Genomic DNA, 12,231 nt, shown 5'->3' on the forward strand with positions numbered 1-12,231 from the left:
TATCATTTTGATATAATAAATGACCCTTGATGTTGTCTTTTCAATGACGTGCCAACTGAGAAGGGTCATACCTTATGAAGGTTTAGTATTAACTGTAAATTTTTTAATTACCCCGACCATATGAGTATATACGGTCATTACCATACGCGTATGGTTCAAATACGCATATGGTCCGGAACAGATACACACACAACAACAGCAGCGAGCTCCTACAATTTCTGTCTTCACTTACTCCCTTCACTTGACACTGCGATGTTACAACACAACACAATATTATAATTATTTGAAAGGGCTTATCTTACCAGATCGATACTAAACACAACAACAACTAGATTTGTAATTGCTAGCAATAACGGATGACACCCTCGTCCCCCAATTGCCAGGATAACGGCAGCCATTTTGAAATTTCCAAAATAAAAGAGCGTATCTACACATGCAAATAACCATTTTTGTAAAGTATCATTAAGTTTGGAGCATTTTGAAATTTTTGCTGTTTCCATTGTTACGGCGGCCATTTTGAAAATTCCAACTTCAAAATGCAACTCTGCCTATGCCAATTACCATTTCGGTAAAGTTTCATCCAGTTTGCAGCAATTTTTTTAAAAAAAGTTTTTGACCTTTTCGCATATTGTTTTCATGGTGACTACAGACATTTTGGAAATTCCAACTCCAAATGCCACATCTACCAATGTTGCTCATCATTACAATGAAGTTTCATTAAGTTTGGAGCATTTTGATTTTTTTGAAATTTTTGGTGTAGTTTCCATGACATAGTAATTCCAATGATTGCCAAAATCATCCAACACCTGTATACAGTGGGCACCTACATTGTATTAAAATATAATGATTCTGAGTTAAAGCATATCATAACAGTTCACCAAAACAAAAAACAGGATTTTTTTTCACATTTGTTCCGTTTCCATGTTAACGGCAGCCATCTAAAACAATTCCATGCTTCGTGCACAACTTGACATGGGGGTCCTCACTATAGTAGGTTCCATCAACATTGGTCCATTGGATTTCAAGAAATCACCTGGACAAAATGTGTTGCAAGAAAAAAAAAAGAAACGTAGATTAACAGTATGTCACCCAAACTCCGTTGAGGGTACCATAACAAATAGAAGCCAATGGCACAAAGTATCGACATAGAGTATCCGCAGTAAATGAAAGCTTGGGCAAAGGTTAATGCATAAACATGTCTTATTTGAATACTCATTTTGTAGCAGAATACAAAAAAAAAAAGACACCCATCAACGAGACTCTCGATAAAGACGGCTTGAATAAGCACATGTACACAATGCAATGATATTTATATAATCGGAACAGCGTATCTACAATCCAAACGTCAAAAAATCTCAAAATCTTAGTTAAAAGTTGCACTTCCTTTGACATTTTCACGTTTTGTCGTGATTCTCTGAAGATGACATATATATTACTATGAAGCAATCCATACCTTTTTAGAAAGGTTTAACTTGTGTCAAATTGCATGTAGAACCAAAAATATAAATATCCGGATATAATATCAAATGAACGACATGTGTGTTTTACAACAATCAAAATAATTTTGCATGTTTACCATTTAACTGTTAACATAAGTTTCAAGAGAAAATAAAAGAATGCCTTTTTCATCCTCGTCATGTTTCATCAGGTCTTATAGTCAATATTTTCTTTTTTGATGCCTCAAATATATCTCTTCAGTTTAATGTTTTGACTGCATATATATCAACCAGCTCGCTTTTCATAATCTCGGGACATGAATTAAGTTTATTTCATGCATGAAATTTACTAATTAATATATTGCACAATTCCCGTTAATATCCATTGAACATAAAGTCAAACCATAATTTACAGCATTCCCAAAATATATCTGTAAACTATAACTGAAACATAAAATTGAAACAATGACATGTGTGAAAAATAGACATAACAACAACAGCTATAAGCAACTTGATTATGCCACATGTGGAGCAAGTCTGCTTACCCTTCCGGATCACGTGAGATCACCCCGGTGTATCCCTTAGTATTTAGTTTTCTATGTTATGGTTTGTATATTGTTGTTTGCCTTTTGGTCTTTTTCTCCGCCCCCCCCCCCCCTTCCCTCACTTGGCGTTGTCAGTTTATTATTCGACGTATTAGAATAAATTCACTTTGGTAGTTTTTGTCTCTCTTTTACATTGGGAAATTGACAGTTTGGTTAGTTACAGACGCATATTTCAATCGAGATTGAAGATATAAGAATGTGATAAGAGTCGATCAATAAAAGGAGGTTTTATCCTGACCTGATTCTTAAAATTGTCTGATGAAAGTGTTATAACCTGTTCATTGCTTGTTCAGTACTGGTTCTTTTTCATCTCAAATATTACAATAAATATATTACACAAAACACAACATACCCCAGAATAACAAAAAACAATATATTTATTTTTCGGTTAACTCGGTTTCGAGCTGGTAAATAACTTGTTATGACATATAATACATTGTATGACTGTTTGTGAACTTGATTGGGATTGGGGGTAATATCTCATACATATCTCAAAAGTAGAAAATGTACATTAAAGAAGCCCCTTGCTGTGAACTAGACCGACACGGAAAGCCAGATTTTAAGGATAGTTCACATGGTACTCAGTCAACCGGAGGACATTTTACCCATTTCCCGACAAATTATCCTGTATCCCAGTTTGTTATGCTCGTTTAGACAAAAAGCTACTAGTTATTTTTTTAAAAGGGAATAGGTCCGGTAAAGGCCGATTTTGGCCTCAATGTTAAGGTTCGTCTGATGAAATATTTTGGAAACTTTCAGTCGATTCAATTAGTTTAAGTGAAAGATTTGAACTAATTTGGTCATTAAAGACGCTCAAATTCAACCTTGAATATGCCAAATCTATCAAATATGCCATACTATGTCTCTTTTCAGATTTTTTTTTTATCAAAAATAAAGTGGCCGCATCCGTGTTCATTCTCAAACTTTATTTACATTATGTATTTGCATGAAATGCAACTTACATTTACATATTAGGAATGAACAAGAATGCGACCACTCTCATTTTAGATGGAATCCTTCTAAAAAATTAACCAAAATGCTAAAATTTCAAAGATTTCAGCTATTTAGCATGACTTAATGATGCTAGTACCCGATACATGTGCATTGAATTGTCAAAATAAGCCTATATTTATGTAACAAAAGTATTCTTCTGTCCAATAAATAGCTTAAAGTCTACATATTAGCAATTTTGTAAAACTGCTTTATATTGGGGCAAAAAGGATTCTTAATGGGCCTCCTTGGTTAGTTTTTTAACGTCATTACAGTTAATTTTCGTCTTTTTGGCTTCTCAATACACTTAAACTTCGTACTCTAATTGACCTTGTTAATTTCCTATTTCGGGCATCGCGAATAAATCTTTTGAAGACGAGACAAAATTATCAGCTTGGTATCTTTAATGACTTTTTTAGGTAAAAAGATAGAAATTGAACATACATGTACGTGATACATATAGTTCTGAAATGAAGAAATGTTGGCATTTTTTTTATCTACATCTACCTTTAGACGTTACTGATGATAGATGATATAATTGAAATAATAACAGATTACAAGTACTTACAAGCTGTAATAATATACTTAATATTACAAATAAGTTTATTGTTGATCCCGGATGAAGTGGCCGATGGTGAAGGTAACGGCGCTGATAGCTCACCTTCTGGAACACCTTACAAATAAAGGGTTCATCAATTTACTCATACAGTACAACTTTCACTTAAAAGGTGAAAGTTTTTAAATATAAAAGCAAATAAATAAAGAGTTTTTGCCTGCGAAATGAAAGCTGCTTATATAAATATATTTACCAGAACACACCAGCAATATTACGGGTCCGTGACTTAATTAAAGTAACTACGCCTTGTTTTTAGCCTGGATGTTTAGTATTTGTAAGTCTCATCATATAAGAATACAATACAAATTACTAAAAATCAGGTTAAAACTATATGGGACAGTTACTCTAATTCGGAAGCGGCCGTCAACAACTAGCTTACTATAAAACCAGGTTTAATCTACCATTTTCTACAGAAAAGAATGACTGTACCAGGAATATGATAGTTATTCATTCATTTGATGTGATTGTGCATTTGATTTTGCCATTTGTTTACGGATTTTCCGTTTTGAATTTTCCTGGGAGCTTATTTACTATTGTCTGCTAAGTATGACGATGTAAATTAGCACGTTATTAGATATATGTTTGTGTCTTAATGTTTTTTCTCACATGTTCTAGACGAGGGCTATCTAACGCTTTACATATCGTTCATGTCGTTAGGACATGTATCTTAAGTTGATGCATACAATAAAAACGAAGCCATAAGCGGAACGTACAAAAGGCTAAAATTAAGTGGGGTTGTAAATGATCGTTAATGAGGCCCCTCATGGGGGGGGGGTCCTAGTAATCACATAATCACCATTTTTTGCCAATATAATCACATAATCATTAAATATTTGCTTATCTTTAGTAATCAAATAATCATAAACTAAAAATACAGTCCTAGGTAATCAAATAATCATGAAATATTTGGCTTAATAATCAAATAATCATTAAAAAAACGGCCAAGTAATCACATAATCAAAAACCCCATGAGGGCCCTCGTTAATACACGCAAAAGTAGAAATAACTTTCAAGTATTACCATAGAGTGATTGTATTCCTGTGATGTCGTCCTGGTGAAGTTGCCAACCTCGGTCCATTCTTTTATAAAATGGCGCCATCAAAGAAGCAGTGTTTTGCGAATGACCAAGTCCTAATGCATGTCCAAATTCATGTGCAGCTACAACTTCAAGATCAGTTCCCGATCCTGATCTAAAAATCCAGGTTTCATCGTCATCAAAATGGGTGTCGCCATCGGTTGGATAAAATGCATGCGCTAAAACTCTCCCTAAAATACATGCAATCTTACGTAAGTTTTGGATCACGCATGATAAGTCATTGAGTTATCTGATTATTAGTACAAAAAGAGAAGAACCAACAGGAGAAGACTATTATGTCTTATTTATGTTTTTCCTATTGAACCATTTTATTGTCATTTTGGTAAGTTAATCATAGATACAACGATTAAATTATGTACTAAATAGGGTCGTTTAATCGACTTATCTTAAGGCTGACCAATGATACTAGAATACAAAAAAATAAAAAGGCTAATTAAAGTACGGTTCTGTGAAGAGCATGGAAGACCTAAATTTTCGAAAGGTTATGAAAAATATAACTTAAGTTATCTATCCTAGGGGTAGAAAATCCATAGTATTCCGAAAAGTTTTAACAATTACGAGGGATAAGAAATTAAATATATATGTCTGTTCTTTAGATTTGACTTGAATAGTGAAGAATGAAGAACTCTAGTTATTTTTATAGCTGCTTATTTAATTATCTAATATATTCTGAATCATTCGCATCAACACTTCGCTCGTTCTCCGAATCAAAATCTGCACATGATACAAACTAAAATCCCTTGGCTTTGACATATTTAACCTTTCAACCTTTTCGTCCATGAAACAACAGTCATAGTTCATGAAACCGTGTGTTTTTCGTACGAGTTACCTAGACTGTACACGTATTGTCCAAAAAATACAAATTAGTTATGTGTTATATATTCAAACTGCATTAAATACCTGGACCATCAAAAGCGTTATACGATCCGTCACCGTGGTTACCCTTGGCAAATAGAATTTCTATATCTGGAAAGCCTTCTGTTTGTTCAAATACCAATGGCGTCACATTGGACCATTTCTTTAACGCATGCTCTAAAGCTAATCTAAAAGATATAAATGATGTCATATACATTATTATACAATACACATTAATGCTAGTAGTAGAGTCGTATGGGAAGTAGCGATTAATTAAAACAAAATGATGGAATATTTTTGCACACATACGGAGGAGAGATTAAACGAATGTGTATTTGACTAAAGTGAAAAAGACTTCGCATATTTTGTTAATCCACTTATCGATATTAAAAAGGGTACACATGGTAATAGACGTAGGGAGTTCATGAAAACTGTTTTTTTTTTATTTTGTTGTCAAATATTTGATGGCTTATATTTGATTCGTTTATCACATTTTAAAGTCATGTGAAATTTTAGAGCTCTTAAGAGTTATACATTGTAGCGATTATACCTATCTATTGTTAAATGAAATAGCTCTCTATAAATTGCTTTTTTATGAGGCGTTTTTCTGGATTGATCTCATCCTGAAAGCCAATACTTAAACCAAAAAAATGGAAAAACGTTAGAAATTAATGAACAAAAGGGACATAAAGACAATAACAGAATTTATTTAAGGGCGAGAAAGGTTAGTACGCACGAAATTTATGCATGTTAATAAAGGTGAAGGCACTATATTAGTCAAAATTTTACGTCTGTCCAACGGTTGGTTAAATAGTTTTCAAAGGTAACAGGATCATGATTCAATACTCCAGACACGCGTTTCGTCTACATAAGACTCATGAGTGACGTTCAGATTAAAATAGTTATAAAGCCAAACAAGTACAAAGTTGAAGAGCATTGAGGTTCCCAAATTCGAAAAGGTTGTGCCAACTACGGCTAAGGTAATCTATTTCTGGGATAAGACAATCATTACTCTTTTGAAAAATTCAAAGTTTGTAACAGGAAATTTATAAAAAATACCAAATAATTGATATTCATGTCAACACCGAAGTGCTGACTACTGGGCTGGGGATAGCCTCGGGGACGAAACGTCCACCAGTTATGTCATCGACCCAGTGGTGTAAATAGTTATCAAAGGTTAAAGATGTTTACAAATACAAGTATAAAGCTTACCAATGTAAAACTGTTGGTATGTAGCACCCACAAAGAAATGAGCATAGAGTATGAAATATGAAGCGAAGCTTTACAGAGGACGTCACTGATTGATCAACAAGAATTGTGAAATCTCAGGTCAGTGTTTAACTGTTTTCCTTGTCAGGTTTCGAGAGAAATCAACGTTTCCTCCAGTATATAGTCTTTCTGATTTTGTTATTGGTTTATAAAGCAGTATGTTTAATTGAAGAGTATTGTGTCTTATCTGAATGTTAAATATCTTTTGTGTTAGCTAGTTGATCAAGCATGTAGGTGGCATCAAAATAAATTAAAACAATGTCATTTTTTTATAATATCTTGAGTATTTTAGATTGCTGACGACATCTTGGTTTGCACAAAATTATATATTTAAAGAATAATCTCGAGCACATTGTGTTTTTAATTAGGCAAATAATCTGTTCTTACACTTGGTAAACATATAAGATTTTTAATTTTACTTGATACTTCGATTACCTTTGTGTAGAGTTTGGAAGCTGATTGGTATATCCTGTAAGTTTCCATGTTATCCTTTTCTTATTCCATTTATATCCTTAAAACATATAATATAAACAAATATTAGTAATACTTTTATATCATATATTTTTTAGTTCCATTGTGATTACAAATGTCTTCTAACAATGGACATATATTTTAGTTAGACCAGCTGAATTATTTCTACATATCATCAGCACCAAATTACATTGTTACTTTTTTTGGTGTCAAAAGTAAAAATCACAAACATTAAAACCTCAAACACATCTTATTATGTAAAAATAAAAAAAAAGGGATACAACAGTCAACATTGTGTTTTAATTTTAATAACTATAAAAACAAACAGACACGTGAAAAAGAAGTATTAAAAGGCACACAGACAAAACACATTCGCAAAAAGTGAAAGACAAGAATACAAAAAAGAAAAAAAATGACCATAACACAATGACGAGATGTGTCATTTCATATGTATCAAAGAAACACAACAAAAGTATATAGAGAAAAGGATTTTTAGCAAAAATGAAAGACAAGAATATAAAAGTTATCATAGAACAAATAGACAATGACGGAATGTTTAAGTACATAGCCACATCATATGTATCAAGAAACACAAAAAGGCACAGAGAAAACGCCATAAACGTTTTATTGTGATAAGCTGCTGATATCTTGTATTGTTTGTATACGAACATAAAATGAATCTTTGTTAATGGTATTTATTCGAAGCTTTTCACACATTCAGTATTTTTGTTATTAAGTTGTTACTGCCTGCTGATATAAAGTTGGTCATATTGAAGATTGTCAAGTCAAAACAAGGCATCTTTAATTACTGCATCCCAAAGTTCACAATCGCATGTCAAATCTTTTGCGACGTCACAAACACATTAATGTACAGAATAGAATGATATGCATTCGGAAAACAGTTGAATATGATAAATTTGGACACTGTATTCAAAGAAAGGATATTGCTTTGACACTGTCAGGGAGATCGACACCAAAAAGAACTGTCACGTTTACTGATATTTGAAAATTATTATTCGTTTACACAATAGAAAAAATACAATAATGTACCAAAACGTAAATATAAATAAACACGGAACTCCGAGGAAAATTAAAAAAGGAAGGCCCCAATTGAAAGGCAAAATAAAAAGCTAAAACAAATCAAACGAATGGATAACAACTGTCATATTCCTGACTTGGAACAAGCATTTTCTTATGTGGAAAATGGTGTGTTGAACCTGGTATTATGGCAAGCTTATTGTCTCATTTGTATGATAATTACATCAAATTCCATTATATTGACAAAGATTCGTGAACAAAACAGACACAAAAGGTAAACATGTCAAAATAAGGGCCAATTCTAAAGACGGTATTACAATATAATCGCAAAAGCGTATTTATACACCAATATTTTGTATATAAGTATGCTTGTTGCGATGAACATTTGTATTCACAAATGAAATCAAGATGTAGGTTTGAAGATTTAGTATTTTGCCATGCCAATGAACTCCGCAAGAGAACTCAAGTCAATACTCCAAACGAAATAAAGTAATGGCACTTCCAAAGGTTTAAAGAGACAAGTATTGTGTGTGAAACAGCGAATCTATAGTTCTTTACCTGGCGCAAAGAACTGCAACGGCCTGTCCCGAGCAGACTCGTTGAAGTCTGCAACTCCACAACGAGGCTGTTTTATTTTCTCTATGGTTTCTTCGTCTAGCTCTCCCGTAATATTCATTCCGTTAAATTGTTGGAATTTTCTTTTTAAGAAAAGGAAAAGGGAAAAGTAATTGAAAACAAACCAAGTTTGACTTGTCTATATTAAATCGTTGTAACTATTTTGTTTTCTGTTCATTGTTTTTTATGTCAATTTAAAGAAGAGGCAATCGGAGAAGCGGATGCATCTGATCTACGTAAATTATGATGTATTTGTAATCGAACATTTTAAATTTAGAGTAGTTTTTCAATTACCAAAAACATATCAAACATATCAGTCTTAAACGTTGAATCGTATAATGAAATCTCGAATTGAACATTTTTGGCCAGTTTTTGAATTTATTGTCTCTATATAGTGTAAGCCTATAGTGATCACGACACATCCTTTTTTTTTTTTTTACATATAACTTTTTTGGAAGCGAAATTTAGAGTCTGCAATATTAGTCCATAACTAAATGGTGACTATAAATATTTCAATTGCCAATTTTCAACTAAAGGCTAATTTAACAAATATAGAATAAACCTAATTGCTTCTTTTCTTTTGACAGCTTTGTTCACATGTCTTGTTCTTGTAGTTATGTGTTTCATATAACCAAACTGCATGAAAAATTCCTAAAATATAAAACGAAGCAAATAAACAATTAAATTATACCATGATAAGCTCTAGCAGGATTCGAGAAAGGAGGAGTTTGACGACGCTGAACATTTCTGTCCTGTTATGTGACATTTACTAAAAATTCGTCTAGGACAATACAGAAATCATATGATATCTTCCAATTTAGGATTTCTATATATTGAAGATGCTCAACACATACTTAAAATTACAAAAAAAAAATAACCTTTATACCCACCTTTATAGACGTCAGACCGACAATTCAACCACTTTAATTAAAATCTAGTTCTTTCTTGACCAAAATCTTACTTTTTTAATGTCATTATTTCCTTAAATTTACCAACAAATTTAGAGAATTGAAATTTTTGTTAAAAAAATAATGTATTTTGACCATTTTTAGCCTTGTCTATGACTTTGCATTCTAACATACGATTTCCAAAAGAAAAGAAGCGTTATTCTTAATAGTTGTATTCTGAACGGTGATGTTTCATTACAAGAGCTTAAACATTGACCACAAGTGGCACATAAGAAAATGTGATGCAATGAACATGTAATATGTACAATTCAAATTAGTTTAAAAGATGAGGATTTTGAATCGGTGGTCTGACACCTTATACTGATTACTTAAACTGTAATATTACGTACCGATTTATAAATATTATGGTTATTATGATGTAAACAGATATTTGTTACAATATGAAATGGAAAAGGAATGACTGAACAAATACTTACATCCGCATTCTTAGCCTGGATAGCTTCTCTAAATGATGTTTCGTCCGGAAATGGTCTAATTGGGGCTGCTTGTAACATTCCTATTAACAAAAAAACATTTACTATAAATATATGAAGTTTCATTTGAAGAAAAATTGTATAAGTAACTCTTCAGCAAAATCTGTATTCTACTTCTGTTGTTTATTTACGGTCAATATGTAATATTTGTGTGTAATTACAAGGAAATCTGTCTAATGCGTGGTTAAAGTACAACCGGTTGAGAAAACCACCTAATAAACAGTAACAGGAAGACTCTTTCCTTAGATTTTTTTTTTATACAAAATTTACACTGTTTGCTATGATATAATACACGTAGGTATGTATGTATGTTTATGTGTATGTAAGCATCATTTCATAACACTCTTTGCATCACATTGCTTTATTTTTCATACATATTTCATTTATTCATACACATGTAATCTATTCCTATTAAAAGAAAAATCACTTCTTTTAAATTTATTATATGTTATAATAGTTAATTCCCGCTTGAAATTCAAACTACGAAACATTTATATATAAATACAAAAGTATTTGCGTTTTAGGCTGGGTTGATATCACTTATATAAGATCCAAATTCAACTCTTGAGATTTAAAAAAATCTATACTAATGTCAGTGTAAACATTGTTCTCGCTTCGAAATAGGAGACCCATTTTTTTTCTTACTATAAAATTGAGAATTGAAATGAGGAATGTGTCAAAGAGACAACAAACCGACCAAAGAGCGGAAAACAGCAGAAGCCCAGAAATGGGTCTACAGTACATTGAGAAACTCCCGCTCCGGAGACGTGCTTCAGCTGGCACATAAACGAAAATGTCAGTGTACTAGTTCAGTGATAATGGAAGTCATACAAATCTCCGAAATATATAAAAGAAACTAAAATTAAGAATCTCATTTGTATTCTACATGTATAATTGATTATTTTAATGGTTCAGTGTATTATCAATATGAAGTATCAGTGAAATAAGTGTACACATTGGCCGGATACGTGATTTTAGAAGTAAATGTATCTACGTTTAACCAAAAACCCGCATCTTTAATGTAAAAGATCGATATGCATATACATATGCAACATTTAAACTAACAAAATCAAAAACAATGTATAAAAACTAATAACTGACAGTGGGATACAGGAGTTTTTTACCCCTTGAAAACATTCGCCACTGTTGACAGGTTTTTGTGGGAAACACTCCGAGTCTGCTCTACTACCTTCTTGGCAATATATCATTTAATATAGTGAACGTTCTGGCATTATTGCCATTTAAATTTTAAATTTGGAATGATATACCATGACTTTATGATTTTTACTGTTTTGTTCATTTTTAGAAAAATATCCCTTTGACGTGGCTCGGTATTTATACATCTCGCTATTGTTTTATTGTGCTATGGTCATTTTTTGTGATAATTTCTTTCGTTTTTGCGTATCTACTTTGTTTTGTGTATAGAGTGTATTTTGTTCTTATTGTTCTTCTTTGTTGAAATAGTTATTTTTTTATATAGTGATTAAGATTATAACACAAGGTGGACTGCTGTACCCGATTATTATTAACATTTTTATATCTGGTTCCTTTTGCTAACACACTGAGTAATAGAGTTCTCACACAAGTGACAGATTAGTCTAGTTAGAAAACCAGGTTTAATCCGTCATTTTCTGCATAAGAAAATGCCTGTATCAAAATAGGAATATGAGAGTTGTTTTCCATCCGTTTGATGCCTGTAAGCTTTAAAATTTAATTTTGCCATTTGAGAAAGGACTTTCCGCTTTAAATTTTCCTTGGATATTTTTATTCTAATATCTAATTCATTAGAATTTAACAAA

At 32.1% G+C, this 12,231-nt stretch overlaps 1 protein-coding gene across 1 annotated transcript; it reads right to left on the reverse strand.

Annotated features, from left to right (window-relative positions):
- Window positions 1-1,293: 1,293 nt before the first annotated feature.
- LOC143075758 (stromelysin-1-like) lies at window positions 1,294-10,587 on the reverse strand. The gene is made up of 8 exons (XM_076251321.1): window positions 10,376-10,587; window positions 9,554-9,642; window positions 8,935-9,074; window positions 7,303-7,378; window positions 5,644-5,786; window positions 4,668-4,913; window positions 3,600-3,704; window positions 1,294-1,880 (listed from the first exon to the last, which is right to left on the reverse strand). Exons 1-8 carry the CDS (start codon window positions 10,496-10,498, stop codon window positions 1,846-1,848), a joined length of 957 nt encoding a protein of 318 aa, XP_076107436.1. The 5' UTR covers window positions 10,499-10,587; the 3' UTR covers window positions 1,294-1,845.
- Between the last annotated feature and the right edge of the window lie 1,644 nt (window positions 10,588-12,231).

This window comes from Mytilus galloprovincialis, chromosome 5, assembly GCF_965363235.1.
Source record: "Mytilus galloprovincialis chromosome 5, xbMytGall1.hap1.1, whole genome shotgun sequence".
Lineage (NCBI taxonomy): Eukaryota > Metazoa > Mollusca > Bivalvia > Mytilida > Mytilidae > Mytilus > Mytilus galloprovincialis.

Excerpts from the sequence above, each read along its gene's own strand:
- LOC143075758 (XM_076251321.1), bottom strand. The coding sequence starts at position 10,498 with ATGAAACTTCATATATTTATAGTAAATGTTTTTTTGTTAATAGGAATG. Across the intron at positions 9,643-10,375 it reads TCCAGGCTAAGAATGCGGAT|GAATTTTTCATGCAGTTTGG; the intron begins GTAAGTATTTGT and ends TTTATATTTTAG. Across the intron at positions 7,379-8,934 it reads GTTGCAGTTCTTTGCGCCAG|GATATAAATGGAATAAGAAA; the intron begins GTAAAGAACTAT and ends ATATGTTTTAAG.